The sequence below is a fragment of the Elephantulus edwardii genome, unplaced genomic scaffold (genome assembly GCF_000299155.1).
Source record: "Elephantulus edwardii isolate Elephantulus edwardi_28Jun2011 unplaced genomic scaffold, EleEdw1.0 scaffold00060, whole genome shotgun sequence".
In the NCBI taxonomy this organism is placed as follows: domain Eukaryota; kingdom Metazoa; phylum Chordata; class Mammalia; order Macroscelidea; family Macroscelididae; genus Elephantulus; species Elephantulus edwardii.
Genome location: NW_006399810.1, coordinates 10,946,319 through 10,962,280, shown reverse-complemented (window position 1 = coordinate 10,962,280; position 15,962 = coordinate 10,946,319). Strand labels below are relative to the sequence as shown.

The following is a 15,962-nucleotide window of genomic DNA, read 5'->3' as shown; positions in this document are numbered from 1 at the left end:
TACTTGGACCAGGAGACAGTCATCAGAACATGGTTCAAAATTAGAAGTGTAAACCAGGGATGCATCTTATCTTCATACCTATATGAAGAACAGATCATCCAGGAGGCTGGGCTTTATGAGAAGGAATGTGGTAGTACCAGGATTGGAGGAAGACTAATAAACAACCTGTGTTATGTAGATAACATAAACCCTGCTTGCCGAAATTGAGAAGGGCTTGAATCATTTGCTACAGAGGGTCAAGGACTGCAGTCTTCAATATGGATTGAAGCTCAACATTAAGAAAACAAAAATTCTCACCACTGGGCCAGTTGACAGCATCCTGATAGATAGTGAAGAGATTGAGATTGTTAACAGCTTCAGCTTGCTTGGCTCCACAATCAACAGCCTTGGTACCAGCAGTCAAGAAATCAAAAGATGAATTGCACTGGGGAAATCTGCTGTCAGGGACCCCTCTAGAGTACTGGAGAGCAGCAGTGTCGGTCTAGAGACTAAGATGCGCCTGATCCAGTCCATGGCCTTCACAATTACTTGCTATGCATCAGAAAGCTGGACAGTGACTAAGGATGACAAAAAAACTGATGCCTGTGAGGAGTTGTGCTGAAGAAGAGTACTGAATATACCATGGACTGCTAAGAGAAGAAATGGGTTCATCCTAGAGAGGATGAAACCAGGCTGTTCCTTGGAAGCAAGGATTCTGAGGCTTCATCTCACATACTTAGGGCATTTTGCCAGGAGAAACCAGTCCTTGGAGGACATTATACTTGGAAGGATGGAGGGACAGCACAGGAGAGGAAGACCCTGGATGAGATGGATTGACTCAGTGACTGGGGTAATGGGGATAGGTGTGTCAGAGACAGTGAAATTGGCTGAAAATAGAGCAGGGTTCAGAGCTATTGTGCATAGAGGTCAATGTGAATCGCAGGTGACTCAGTGGCCTGTAACAACAACAGCAACATGCTATATACCTTAGAGGATAGAAATAGTAACTTGAGTAGGATTTTGATAATATGGGATGACAATCTGGTAAGAAAAGCATATGAGAACATAAATGAGTATAATTTTAAAAACTTCACTACTGTCTATTTGATTATGACTCCTGGTGATCCTCTGTCGTGTTCATGAGGCTGTGAATCTTTACAAGAGGAGACTGCCATCTTTGTCTCTCAGAGCCACTGGTGGATTTGAACCACTGACCTTTCTGTTTACAGTCCAACATGTAACATCACACATCACACACTAGGGTTCCTTTAATAAGTGTAAAAACTACTTTTAAAAAAACAACAAAACCCAAAATAAATCATTGCCATCAAGTCAGTACCAGCCCATAGCTGGCCTTCCATTTTGTTTTCATGAGTATAAATTTGCACAGAAGAAGATTGCCCATCTTTGTCCCTCTGAGCCATGGGTGGATCCAAACTGCTAGGGGTATGGTCTTTGGGTTGGTAACACAAGTCCCTTTAGATTTATCTAGTCCCTATCAGAGCTCACTGATAAGTGCACTAGAAGATAAGAAAGGATGTGTCACTAGAAAGAGAAAGTTTTCTACAAGAATCATAGGTGCTATATAGGAAAAGTGACATTGGGTCCTCGGTGGCCTGGATTTGGTTTTTGTTTTTCACTATTCTGGGTGGATCATGCTTCCTTTAATCAAATCTTACCCTAGCTTTGAAAGAATTTTGTTTGTTAAATACTTGAGAACTCAAAAAGGACTTCAAATGCAGATACCCCCTAATTACCTTTCATCTGTTTTAATGAGCTTAATTTACAAAGCCTAAATGGAGTTGACATTTTTCAGCACTTATGGATTATTTGAAGAATGGATTAGGTAGTAATATATCAGAGAGCAGTATGACTTTTGTTCTTTTCAAGAGTCAATTAGATTGAATACTCAGCCAGATCACGTGGGTGAACTGTTAAAATGATTTTTTTTTCACATTAGTTGCAGTGAATAACCATAAACAAAATCTTAGTCTAAACTGCACTGTATTTGTCACTGTGGGGTTATCTTCTGTATAATCTGTGTACTGTAAGAGGTGATTAACAGTGATTGGAGTCCTTTGAGGGTGCAAATGATTAACACACTCACCTACTACTAACCAAAAATGTGGAGGTTCAGATCCCCCCAAAGGGCCTCAGAAAAAGGCCTGGTGATCGATTTCTGAAAGATCAGGTACTGAACAATCCCAGGAGCACAGATGTTTTCTGTCATATTTGGAGTCATCATCAGCTGGTGTTAACTTGGTGTTAACAAGTGCTTTCAGCAGGTTATGGTCCTAGGGTTTTATTATAGCTAAGACCCACTTAGCACTTGGCCTATAATTTCTGTTTCCTCCTGAATACAGCTACTAGTGAAGAACTCAGGAAACTATTCCATAGTCATTTACAAGTTGCCATAGCTCCCCAGGCATGCAGGGTATAAATATCTACAGCATCCTTTGCCTTCAAGGTAGACTTTTGAGGAAGAACACTGATTCCATTGTGAATCTCACACGAAAAAGGGAATTTCAGTCTCCTAAGGACACCAACATGCAGGTATACTTGAAATCTAGTAACTACAGTTTCTTTTTAAATGCACACTGAGGCATTATTTTGACCCAGCAATGGAGGGATCTGCTCCTCATCTAGAAAAGTAGTCCCCTCCCACCATGTTTATGAAAGAGGCACCAAAGAACACGGAGGCCCTGTATTCTCACACGTACTGAGTGGCACTATATTGGCACTGTAGTTGTGCACAGTGCAACTGTGCTGTGCTGAGCTGGTGTTCATCTCTTAATCTCCAGCTAAATACTTGACGCAAAGTAGAGGCTCCATAAGTGTATCAAATAAGGGAGTGGATGACTGGAAAACTGTGTCCTTAGAAAGTGCTAGTAGTAGTCATTTCTAGTATTCAGTAATTTAGCTCTTTAATCAGTCACTTATTCCAGTAGTCTCCACTAGGATTAAGTAGGGATTCTGGGTCATTATTTATTTCTTAGAAGATAAATGTTTCACTTTCACAAAGGTAGGCCAGACGACCGGCACTTTCCTTGTGGTACTTAGAGCCCTTGATTCTACTTACAAACAAAGACCTAGCTGAGGAAGATGATGGCTGAGAAACTAGTCCTGTCTAGAAATAAAACTTCAGCTGACTGCATTGGTTACTACTACCCTGTATTCCAAGCCAGCGATTTTGTCCTTCTTTTCATATTCTGAAATTGAGCTAGTCATACAGTGAGGTCAGAGGTGGGATGTCTGTGGTGAAGTGGCTGATTTTTCTCTCCTCTAGGGAGTTAGTCTGTCCGGCTTCCAGAATAGCATAGATCAGAGCCATGAGCACCATTGCAATGTTGGTACCCAATTGGGCTGCCGTTGGTTTGATTTAGTAAATTCCCATCTCTGCTTTTATACTCAGTGACCTAAAAAAGAAATATTATTCCCCAGTGTGCCTTTGTGATTGTTTGTTTAAATTAAGTTTCATTTGGATTTAATCTTAACCAAATCTTTAGAGAGCCAGGCGGGCTCCCAGTAATGAAGTGTATTTGAGCCAATGGCAGGGGCTGCCCAACTGTACGGATTCCTCTGTAAATGAGTGGGCTTTGTAATGGTACACTTGGGTGGCACAAGCGAGTGCTAGATGATTAGTTTATGGTCTAGATCATTGTATTTTTATTACACTCATAAAATCTGTGTTTCTCCTCATTTTCGTAATGGCTTCAATGAGCTTCTATCCCTTCTAAAGGCACATTAAATTGTTCTGTGATGAAAGTGCCGATATAGTAGAGCTGGTTTTTAAGCTTAAAGTAAGACACATGTTTTGAATTCTCCTCTTATTGTTGGATTCGCACTAAGGAAATGAAAAACATATAGGTTTGGACATGATTCATATTTATTTATGGGCTTTTTCGTATATACTTCACCAGCTTCCATTTAAATTCCAATATAACAGATACACAGTGCAGTATGTTAAGGATATTGACTGTTTCTATTACATGGATTATAAATAAATATGGAAGGAGGAAAATATTGTGTGCATGTTTGATTTTTAAAATGTAATTTAAAAGGGGACATTAATAACATGTACTATGAAGGGAAAACATTTTCTGTTTAGGATATGTAGAATTTTAAATAACAAGATCTTAACTGGATTGTTGCATCTGTCTTTAAAAGAAACAGCAGCTCTTTTACATATTAAATTAGCATCTAAGCACAGTTGCCCATAAAAAATTTTTGTGGAGTCAATGTAACTCATGGTGGGAAAAGCAGAATACTCTTCACTCTGATTTAATATGCTAGTAAAAGTTTATAAATCCCACATTAGTGTACTGTGGTAGAATTAATGGTTTTAGTAATTATACTGTAAGTATTAACACCTAAGTTTATAGCCACAAAATTGTGACTTACATTTGTCAAGAAGTTTGGGATGGAGCGCCCTCTGTGACTCTCAGTCCTTCTACCTAACTATATTGATGTTCAAGTGTTTTCTGAGCCTCTGAGTCCGTTTTCACTGTGGCGATTCTGAACTGATTGGTAAGACAGTTGGAGTTTAATTTGAATAATATTTTCTAAATTCTGGCATAACTAAGGAAAGATCCAGTCACCAGTGTTGCTGTAATACACTTCTTAAAGAAAACTTTTTGGAACAGGCTTCTGATAGTCTAGAAGAATGTTTCTCTAGTCACGCAAAATATAGACAATTCCCCAAAACCAAACACATCAATGGACTTCAGCGCACTTTAAGCATGTCCTTCACCACAGTGACCTGCCCGCTGTAAGGTGACGCCTCTGAGCCTAACATGTATGTTTTGTGTTGAATTACAGAAAATTTCCTTTACAAATCAAGAGTTAGGTAGTCAAACAGCTGAACATGAAACCAAGAAGCTTTTTTAAAGGCCTGAAATGAATGCACTCAATTTTTTCTTTTTTTTTTTTAATATTTCATGGAGGCATGCAAAGTGTGGGTCCACTTTATTCAGAGATTTGGAAGGCAGCTGCAGAGTAAAAGTGTCTAATGAAAATGAAATAAATTTCCTGTGAATGGAATAAATTTTGATTGTGTCTCTGAGTGCAGTAATTACACATGTCACGCAGTAATTAGGCAGTCACACTGTGGCCATGTTGCCTTTCTTTGTCTGCAGATGGTCTGGGAGAGCGGCTGTGTGGTTATTGTCATGCTGACACCCCTCACGGAGAATGGAGTCAAGCAGTGCTACCACTACTGGCCAGATGAAGGCTCCAACCTTTACCACATCTACGAGGTACTTAAATCAAGCATCTGCTTAGAGTGTTGAGTGCAAGTGCATCTCTTACTGTCATATCAGTCACAGTGTTACTTGATACCATTCCGCTCAAAGTGAAGCCTACTTTCAAGTGGCATGAGAACTGCTGGGACACTTGGGCCTTGACTGCAAAGTCTGCAGTAGAATTGTGTGTGCATTTATGTCACCACTGCCAGAAGGAAAACAGCTGAAGCGGGGCTTGTCAGCCCTTTGAAAGAGGTTGGAAGAACAGGCTTGGTGTTAGGAAGTTTAGCACTCTCAGTTATTAGCATAATCAAGGACTAGGGAGATCTGGTGGCCTAGAGGCAAGAAGCTGCACTGTAATCCCAAAGGCATACAGTTTGAAGCCACCAGTTGCTCTGCAGGAGAAGGATGGGCATTATCCTCTTGTGTGATTTACTGCCTCTGAAAACCCACTGGAATGTCAGCTATGAGTCAGTTCCAGATGGACTGTACATCAGGGAGCTCTGCTGGCCTGGTGAGTATGGAGTTAAACTGCTAACCCAAAGGCTGGCAGTTCAAATCCACCAGATGCTCTTCAGGAGAAAGATGGGCAGTCTCAAGCCTCTGAAAACCTGTTGGAGGGTAAGCTGAGAGTCAGGTCTGACACAATGACATATAAAAACAATAGCAATTCACCCAGAGTACCTCAGATAAAAGGCCTGGTAGCCTTCTGAAAAATCAGCCTTTGGAAGCTTTGGAGCCAAGTTCTGCTCTAACACGCATGGTGTCACTGGGAGCTGGCACTGACTTGATTGCTCTGGGTAAACTGGCAGTTGGGGTTAGTTGATTTGTTTTGAAAGCAAGTTTACAAGCATCCAGTACAAACAGAAATTCAAACTCTTAAACCAGCTATATGTAGTTATAAACTGGACACTGGAGTAAATGGTATGTTTTTAATTTTCATTTTTTTATAAATACAAATGCCTAAAGAAAGAGGGAAAAAATGGGGGGGAGGGAACCAAAAACAGCTTTACCTCCCCCCTGCAGTCAAGTGAATCAGGCCCCATAGAACAGGCCTGTGAATAAGTAGGGTCTTTTTTTTTTAAGAACCCTGCTATTATTCTAATTATTTATTGATTTCTTTGGCTGAGCAGTGTGGTCTTTCCACAGCTCTGTTTAGAGTCTTGTGTATGTAGCATTTGACCTTTTTATTTGAGGATAACCTGCTGACAAGCTTATTTCCCTTGTTGAATTTTCTACCCACACGAAGAATGAACTAAATAAACTTGGACGTTTAAACAAGCTCAAGAATGCATCCTTTGCTTCTGTTTTGCATTGAAATTAATCAGAATGTTGAAGATCACAGTAGGAAGCATGTTAGGAGCTTAAAGATTAATCCTAAATCACATAGTTGTGGCTTTTAGGTCACCGCAAATAGCCTTGAACGGGGAAAGTGATTTGGTGGCGCCCATACTAATATACTTCTGTGCTTTTGTGGGTTTGTTTTTTTTCTTAGTTCTAGGTCCAAGTATATGCTACTTTAAATGAAATTTAAGTTAAAGAGAGATTTCAGTATATGTGTAGCAGAACACATAAACTCCTTGGTACTTTTGTTCAAAGCCTCTTGGGTGAAATTAGGAACAACACTAACTAGTGTGGTCATGTGAAAATGGAGCAGGTGTGAGAAGCCAGCAAAGCCAATTGTCCACGCACCTGCAGTAGGGAGTGTGTCCTCTTTGGAATGTTCACCCTTCCTTCCTCAAAAGTTGCTTCCTGCTCAACTTTGCCTTACCCAGGCCATGCCTTTTCCCATTTTCCTTTTTCTCGCCTGACATCGTAGGTTAACCTGGTCTCTGAGCATATCTGGTGTGAGGATTTCCTGGTCAGAAGCTTTTACCTGAAGAATCTTCAAACCAATGAGACTCGGACCGTCACGCAGTTCCATTTCCTCAGTTGGTATGACCAGGGCGTCCCTTCTTCCACGCGGTCACTTCTGGACTTCCGCAGGTATCACCAACTTCCTAATAGCAGGTTACAATGTTTTAGTTTGGGTATTACATTAAAGCATGCACCTTTTAATGCCAGATTTCCTTGTTTCTAAGATGCCACTGATTGTAAAATGTTCCAATCATTTTACAGTTGCTTCTAGAAGAAAGGAAGGGAGGGTTCTATTAGTTTTGAGATGTTTCCTAGTTTTAGAGGTGTTAAAATTTCAAAGAGGAATGGGCATCTTAGAATTATGGAAATACAGTAATTATCTTTGATAAAGTTAATCAACTGATGAACAATGCTAAAGTTTATATTTCATAGGATGTTAATGTGCACTTCTCTGTTGCACGGAATAATGAGATGTAGCAAGTTTACATCCAGATTCTACAGTGGGTCCTTATGGATGAAAGCCTGGCTGTAGTTGGTACATGACAAGTATATCTTTCTATTGCAGGTCTGAAGCTCAGTTGTTTTTTTCTTTATTCAGTCTTTTGTTCATTACTTGAGTAATTTGGTCATCCAATGAACTGTCTTATTTTGACATGTTTTTAATGAATTGTTGAAGTAAATGAAGTGAATTCTAGACTGCCTTGCAGGGAGAAACTGACCTTGAAAAAGGAGCAAAATTTAAGACGGAAGCTTTGACTACACATCAAATTTATAGTAACAATTAACATTTGCTGTTCAATGACGAGCAATGAATAAATAACTAAAAGAAAGTGAAATATTGAGCAACGTCAATGACCAACTTCTAAGTATATGAAGTTTCTCTTAAATTTAACTGGTTGGAAATCTGTCCACTAAGGAACACAGATAAATACTCAAAGTACTAGAGAATAGAGCAAAGTGTATTTGTTAAGCTAGCGTTACTCTATCACAGAACAGCTTGTATATAAGCAGCTATTCTTCCATGAAGCTAGGGTAGCAGGATTCAGAAAGGTTGAAAAGACAAGGATTGTCTTAAAGATTGATGTTTTCGAATTATTTCTGGGTTGCTTGAAATTATGTTACAGATTCTTAAGGTTGTTATGACGCTATTTCTTTTGCCTTTTAGTATACTTTGGAAAGTAAAAGAGAAGTTTGGGTTTGAGTAGTTCTTTGGATCAAGTAGCATGTGAATGGGCTGGAGGAGAGACATGCCTTTGATGTCCCGTGTATGAAGCACACGCAGTGACTGCTGCCCCACTCCGTCACCTCTGAAGGATACAGTGTGCATTGTGGATCCAGAATGCTGAATGCACAGTTAAACAGCTATCACACACAATCCCCTCAAATCATTTTTGATTTATAGACCACTTATATATTTTTTCTATATATACTTTCTTTCAATGTCAACTTATTTCCAAAGACACACTATTTTAAAATCTTACATAGGGTCAATTTCCCAAAATGAAATCTTCCACAACTTACTCATTGCTGGCAAAATGGACATAGCAACATGTTCCTCTTTCTACCCCTGTCTTTTATATGCATTCAATGCATTCATATATATATATGCATATGGGTATAATGATATGTCATATACATATATAGAATCGAATGGATACATAACCAACCCTCTTTGTTTATAAGTCATCATGAAGAAAAAATGGATTCCTCAAGTTCCCTTGCCCCAGAGTCTATGAAGACATGATCTGAGAAGGTTTCTGTTAAAAAGAAAACCACCTCACAGGCGCAGCTTTAAAAGTCTCATGAGGGTGGAAAGCTTCCCTTGCTTTATTTGGTTTTATCAGAGTTTCTGATGAGGTTGCCTTTCATGTGGAAACCGGACAGTGGGTTTAAATGCGCTGTGCTAGACACCCAGTGCTGTTAGGTGACCAGCTGCTCAGAAGCTGTCCAGATGCAGCCATCGAGAAGGTGGGGCCCTTTCTGAAGACACTGGTCCCTTTAATGCCACGGGATTTCTCCTCTGCCTTTGAACAATAGACCAAGGATTCTGGCTCTGGCCTAGTGTGTTAGTCAGGCACTGAGATGTGTAATTAAATATTTCTGGAGCCCAGAGGGAGCACATTTACACTTTAAAGAGAAATTGCTAAGCTAAGAGAAAATTAGCATCACATGTAAGGGCTTTGCTTTTTAAAAAAAAATTATATATCTATCTATATCTATTATTCTCTCTCTTCTTGCTGTGTGCAATGGCATTTACTAACACTGCTCACTGTACAAATGGACCAACCCTTACTTTGCCAGCTAATTAGCGGTGGCCAGTGTCATTTTTGTGATGTTGCAGCTAGTAATATGAGCCCAGTTGCATAGTCACAAAAGTGATCATTGGAAACTGTGACTCTGCTGCAGGGGCAATGTGGGAAACCCCTTTTCTGAGCCTCTAACGACCTCTGACCTTTGCTTGCTGATGATGGGCTGCATGACGATTTCTTTTTCACTCAGTGACCCATGGGTTGGTTTGTATTACTAATCATTCTTTCGTGGTCAATTCCTCCTATTGAAATAGATATAATATTATTTTTTCCCCTTCTTAATGTTTGAGACCTTTTGCTTCCTGGTGATTTGTTCTAACAGAATTAAAAACGAGACAGCTGTGCTTTACTTATCTTTGTCAGTAATCTGTAGTCTCTGTTTTAACTGTATGAAAACTTTGGTTGAATATGTGATGGCTTTGCCTTTTTGTGATGTTTGCAGCTGTAATAATACAAGCATCTGAATGATCTGTAAATAAAATTCTTTAAAATTATAAATGTATATATCTATATAGCATCACATGAGTTTTACCCAACATGTTTCCTTGATTGTTTGCAACTGTTTATAAATAAGTTTAGCGTGGGGCAAGGGCCAAAGTGGGTATGAAAATCACAGTAAGACCTCCCTGTATCCTGCTGAGGCAGCCAGTCACAACATGGTAGAGAAAAAGAATATTTTAAATATGCCATAAAATAAAGACTGGAATTATACAAGCGGGGAAGCAAATTACAACCATGTTAGCTAGTAATTAGCTTTTTAGCAACATTTCTTAGCAAAGGAGTTTATTCTTATCAAGTTTTGTTAAGGGGAGGGGCCGAGTTGACCAGCTATAAATAGGATGCGACTCTTCTACTGATTCTTTTCATTTCTATTTTTCAGAATCAGTACCTTTTAAAGAAGAATAAATATCTAGTGGCTTATTTCCTTTTCAAAACAGTGATCTCTTTTTTTGTGCTTGATCCATCAGAAACAACAACAACAAGAACCCTACCCCGTCCAAGACCTGGCCCTATGCCAGCCTGTGCAGATGTTTAGCTTAGTTTGCAATAGCGCAGAATGGACCATCCTGTAAATATAACAGGCTATTGGAAGTATGGAACTAAAGTGGTCTCCTGATCACATTGTATAACCTCCTTATTAGAAATTGCCTATAAACTCTATTTGATGGCAAAAGGCCATTAAAAGTAATTTGCCTAGACTCTTGAGCTTGTTTGATTTCACATGCATGTATGTACATATGTGTGCTCATGCACACACACACACACACTCTCTCTCTCTCTCCTAGTATTCAACATATGTTTTATCAGAGCATAACCACCCATTGCCTTTACAACCTTCTGAAGAGTAGGAGATTTTAGAAGGAAAAGCGAGTGGCTGTATTTTCCAATCAGTTTTATTCTCAAAGGACCAAGAACTTTTAAAGCATTCTGGTGTGCAAATGCTGTTGATTTTTCTCCACTTCCCCCCACCCCCCAAAAAATTAACATTGCAGCGTACACCAGGAAAAATGGAAAAAGCCCTGACAGGAAAAAAAAAAAACATGACCATTAAGAAACTGGATAACTTGCTTCCCCTGTGTTTCACCACTTTTAAAGCATTTTTATTTGTTCTGTGCACCTTAAAAAGCTACATATTTGCACAGCTTGGAGTTGCCATAGATCACATGTTACAAGGAATAAGTCTTTTAAAATGACCAGTCCACAGGTGTTAATGGATCTTGTCTAGTGCACAGCCCTGCTCCTCCCAGGAACTCTGCTTTATACTATTTGCATTGGAGCACTATGGATGATGCAAACTGTTCAACAGGTTCACTTGCTGGCCAGAAGTTTGAAGATACTGGTCTATGCTAAGGGGACTCTTAACAAAGGCTCAGCAGTCTACTTCTGTAAAGTCAGCCACCAAAAAGCCTACAAGCACAATTCTGCTGTGGTATACATGAGGATTTCATGAGTTAAAGTAGAGAAATAAGGGAGGGAAATCTGATATTTGAGCTTTATGACAAAAATATCTGTTTAACTCATCAGTCATTTCCTACACTCATCTTCTCTCATTGCTACCCATTCCCCCCAACCCACCATTTTATCATGGTACTTGGGGTTTTATAGACAGAGCAACTTGGTGATAGAATCTTTACTTTCAACTGTTTTACTCCTGAGTAGGCAAGCCTTTACAGAGAAAGATAATATTTATTATTTCTGGTCTGAGGGAAGAAATTTCTATATTATTCCTTTTTAAAAAAATTTCTTGACTTATGCTATAGAAATATCTACAACACATCTTAGAACAACTTATCACACACAGATTCTCCTTCTAGTCAACCCAGATTCTGACTTCCATTTTCTTTATTCAAGAATATTTTACTGATAAATTGGATGCACTTTGTAAAAACATTTAGTTGTTTCACTGAATTACAAATCTGTGATGAATCATAATCAACCACCTATTTTGAGGGATTGGTTACAAAATCTGAAAGATAAGTTTATTGGTAATTTTTTATGCCTCTCTGAAATACACTCAGAATTGAAAAAGATTTCTAAAATTAAGAAGATTTAACTTGGTTGTGATTTCTCTCTAATTTAAATATTCTTCAAAAAACGTGACAGATTAAACATATACTCTGTAAGAAGGATCTTTAAGATGCTGTGTTTTGACGATATAGTAATACTATATTCTAGCATAATGTTTAGACTATGAGAAATTTTAACAGAAATTACAAAACTTACAAATTTCAGTGGCAAATATAGACATTCATGATACAACAAAGAGTCAGGTAAATGAACCAAAAAAATGCAGAAGAATTAGGAAAAGGGAAAGAGAGAAGGGAAATTAAGGGAAAAAAAGAATTGGAGTGGGGTGGGTAAGATCCATTGACCAATGTTTTGAATTTATACTTGGTAAAATAAAATGAGAGAAAACATCTTTGTGAAAGTGTAAAAATTGTTTTAAAAGCATTTAATAATTTAATGTTGAAAAGGAAAGGACGTACTTGAAAATATATATGTAATTTGAATTTTCTTTGTCAGAAAGTCTATTGTGAAGTCATTTTAAGGATAAGAACTTTTACCTTCAGTTCACTAGTTATTTTGGATATCATAGAATCATAGAACATAACAATCATTTCTATGTCTCTTTTTGTTTCAGAAAAGTTAACAAGTGCTACAGGGGCCGTTCTTGTCCAATAATTGTTCATTGCAGGCAAGTACACCTTTTAACATGGATTAAGAAGATGTTGCTACCTCAAAATAAAAAGTATACAAATGAAATATAGAAGTTGAACTTTCTAATTGTGTCATAAATATGTATAAGTGTTGGCCTCGTCTGTAGGCAGCTGTCATGCAAACCCAAGGGCAGGACCTCTCTGCCAGTTGGAATCCACCAATGATAGTTGGAGAAAGATGGGCTTTTCCCCTCTAGAAGTTTACAACCTAGGAAACTCATAGGAGGGTCAGCTGTGAGTCACAACTCAATGGCTGGCAATGAAGTTGAGTTTTTTAATTTCTAAAAGAAATCAAAGACATGGCCTTTCATTTATTTCCTTACATTTGTAAAATAAATTATTCATGGTCTGTTTTCTTTCTGGAAAACCACTGTGGTGGTTAATCTATTGCCTAACATTCAAGATGTACCACCATATTTTCTTCTTGAAGCTGCATGATGCCACGACACTAAAATGGTCAAAATAGTGGTTTTGATATGCTTTCTCAGTCACCCTGTGCAGACCATGAGGAAAGCTTGCAAGGAATAATTTATGAACAGGTACGAGCTCTATATTACATTAAGGGACACCTTCCTGTTTATTATGTAGATCTATCCCTGCAGCCACAAAGGCAAGGCTACTATCCTCAAATAGGTTAAAGTCACTTTGATTAGCCCCATTCAAAGAAAGCTACATCTGATGACACTCTTCTACTTGATTCAATGCTCCACTATTTTTTAAAAAACCATGTCTTCAATTTTTCTGCTTGGGATCCAAAGTGATCTGTGCCCTGAGTTGATACACCAAGTCATCACTACAGTCAGGAAATTCTCTCTCTCTCTCTCTCTCTCTGTGTGTGTGTGTGTGTGTGTTTGAAAGAAAGAGTGCACACATAAGGCTCAAGTGTTTTGGTTCACCAGAATTCAAAATACTGAACTGTTCATTTTTTTACTTGTAAATATAGGTGAAGCTACAATTAATTGGAAACTTTTTGTATTATATGTAGTATGTCTTAAAAGTGAATGTGTATTAGGTAAGGAAGAGAAGGAAGAAAACATTCAACATCGGAAACCATTAACTGTAACCACTTGCAATAATGAGAATTAAATGGTGGACCAGCTTTGCTGTTATTTTTTTTTTAATGTCATGAGAACATATGTAGATTATGAAAATACAACTTGTGAAATATTTATGTGCCCAAACTGCAGCTTTTTTCACCATTTATTTCTGGAAACATGTGACAGCTAAGTTCAGTGATTCTTTAATCTAAAACAACCTATTGTCTTACACATGATTTCTCAGAATTAACAGTAAGTCAACATGCAGATCAGACTCTGAAAGCAAAATGATTTGGCATTTGGTCCCATAAGTATTGCAGTCCTGAGGTGGAAAGTTTTTTGCCTTGAAGTTACAGTTTATTTAGCCAAGACTATAAAGAATGTGGGGGTGGGGGAAAGTCCTGTTTCATTTAAAGAGGATTTCTCAAACTCTTACAACTCAGTGGCAGGCTTCAAGAGGAAGAAAATGGCTGCCCAGTCTTTATTTTCAAGAAATAAAGAAAGTTGGTGCTTGGTGCAAATTTCTTACAGAAAATCCATCATTTTTCCCACATTGGCTACTGTTGATATACAATTCAAAACTTTTTTTTTTTTTTTACAGCTTCAGTCCAGATGGTAAATATTCCAACTAACTATAGCTGGTGGGAATGAAAAAGAAATGAAACAGGGGTGCATCTTTAAGGCAACAAATGATAAGTGTACTTCTGCCTCTGAGAAAGAGTGACATGCGTTAGGGAGGGGGCGGCACAGCACAGGACTGAGCCCCAGCCCAAAGCCAACAAAGGCAGAGCAGCCCAGGCCCCTTCTTTTTAGCTCAGTGGATTATCCATCCAGTTACCATATAGAAAGTATGTCTACATTTTAAATGCAAATGCCATCAACTCTCAAAATAGTCAAACATTTCTGTGTTTCTATTTTTGCTGGCAAAACTTACCACATCTTTGGCCAAAGAGGGAAAAAGAATAAGAAATAAATTTAGCCACGCACAGTAGTTAATCCTTTGAGAGTGCGCTAGGATGGATGAAGGCTTTTTGTTTGGCTTTTCTTCCCCCCCCCCATGGCTCCCTTCCTTTCTTCTCATACCCCCTCCCAGCCCTGTGATGTGTCCCCACCCCACTTCCTTCCTCTCTTTCCAATCCACAACCTTCCTCTCCTCAGCTGGCCTCACTTAAGAGAGAGTGAAGTGGATTGTTGCTAGCTGTTTTGTGTGTTTCCTTTGACTCTGTGTGGATGGCATTTTCATTTTCTCTCCTTCTGTTGACAGTGATGGTGCAGGAAGAAGCGGCACCTACGTGCTGATTGACATGGTTCTCAATAAGATGGCCAAAGGTGAGATTCAAAAGCCCTGCTTGCTTTGTTGTGGCTGAGATATGTGATGGCGTTGCTATGGCAACATAGGGTGTAATATTCACAGAAGGCCTTCAGAAAAAAAAATTAGAGGATTGTTGTCCCTCTCCTGAATCACATTAAAGTTATTTGCTGCCAACACATCTCCCAGGTTCATCCTTTGTTATCAGGCTCTACTCAGCACGTCACACTGTGCTGAGCACATAGTAGGTGCATGATAAATATTTATTGAATGCATTATGATATGAATATCAGTATTGTGAAGAATGCAGCCTTTGGATTTTTGAATGTGATACTAGCATGTAATATCATAAAGTATTTTTTATAACATATCACTGGTTGTATTTGCAGGATACTGTTTAGGTTAGGGGTTAGATTATATCAGAGATGGTGAGGATGGCATAGGATAGGACAGAGTTCAAATCTGTTGTTCAGAGGGTCACTATGAGTCATACGTAGTGGGACATAATGACACAATGTTTAGGTTATAAGGGAAACCTAGTGGTGAGGGGGTTAAGCATTCAGCTGCTAACCAAAAGGTGAGCAGTTCGCAACCACCCCCAGTCGGGACAGTTATGCATTGTCCCATAGAGTCACGGCAGCAGTGAAGCTTCATATTGCATTCTTACCAATCATCTGATACTGCCAACAATTATCATCAAATACAAATAACTTTCTTTCAGTCCAGCCTTACAAACTTTCCTGTTGCTGTTTACAACTTGTTATCTAAGTGACTCTCTTTACACTTTGAAGGAAGTATGTTTTGGTAGCCTTAAAAAGTACACTAGAGCTTTTTTTTTTTTTTTTTATACCTCAAATTTCAACTTTATTTTTTTTTCTTTCTATAATTATATTTTATTAGAGCTTTTTTTTTAACCTATAAATATAGGTAAAATCTCTTAATTTCCTGCCAAAGATAATGAATGCATAGATCTTAGACTCCATGTGTTATAGTATTAGGAGGAGTTTTAGAAA

The 15,962-nt window shown here is 38.5% G+C and overlaps 1 protein-coding gene across 1 annotated transcript in view; it reads left to right on the top strand.

Moving 5' to 3' along the window:
• LOC102856993 (receptor-type tyrosine-protein phosphatase N2-like) overlaps positions 1 to 15,962 on the top strand; it is a 1,387,447-nt gene that overhangs the window by 1,322,218 nt on the left and 49,267 nt on the right. Inside the window, exons 18-21 of the mRNA XM_006887690.1 lie at positions 5,115 to 5,234; positions 7,039 to 7,205; positions 12,528 to 12,581; positions 14,905 to 14,969. Of these exons, the coding sequence (XP_006887752.1) occupies positions 5,115 to 5,234; positions 7,039 to 7,205; positions 12,528 to 12,581; positions 14,905 to 14,969 (406 nt within the window). The remainder of the gene's footprint in view (positions 1 to 5,114; positions 5,235 to 7,038; positions 7,206 to 12,527; positions 12,582 to 14,904; positions 14,970 to 15,962) is intronic.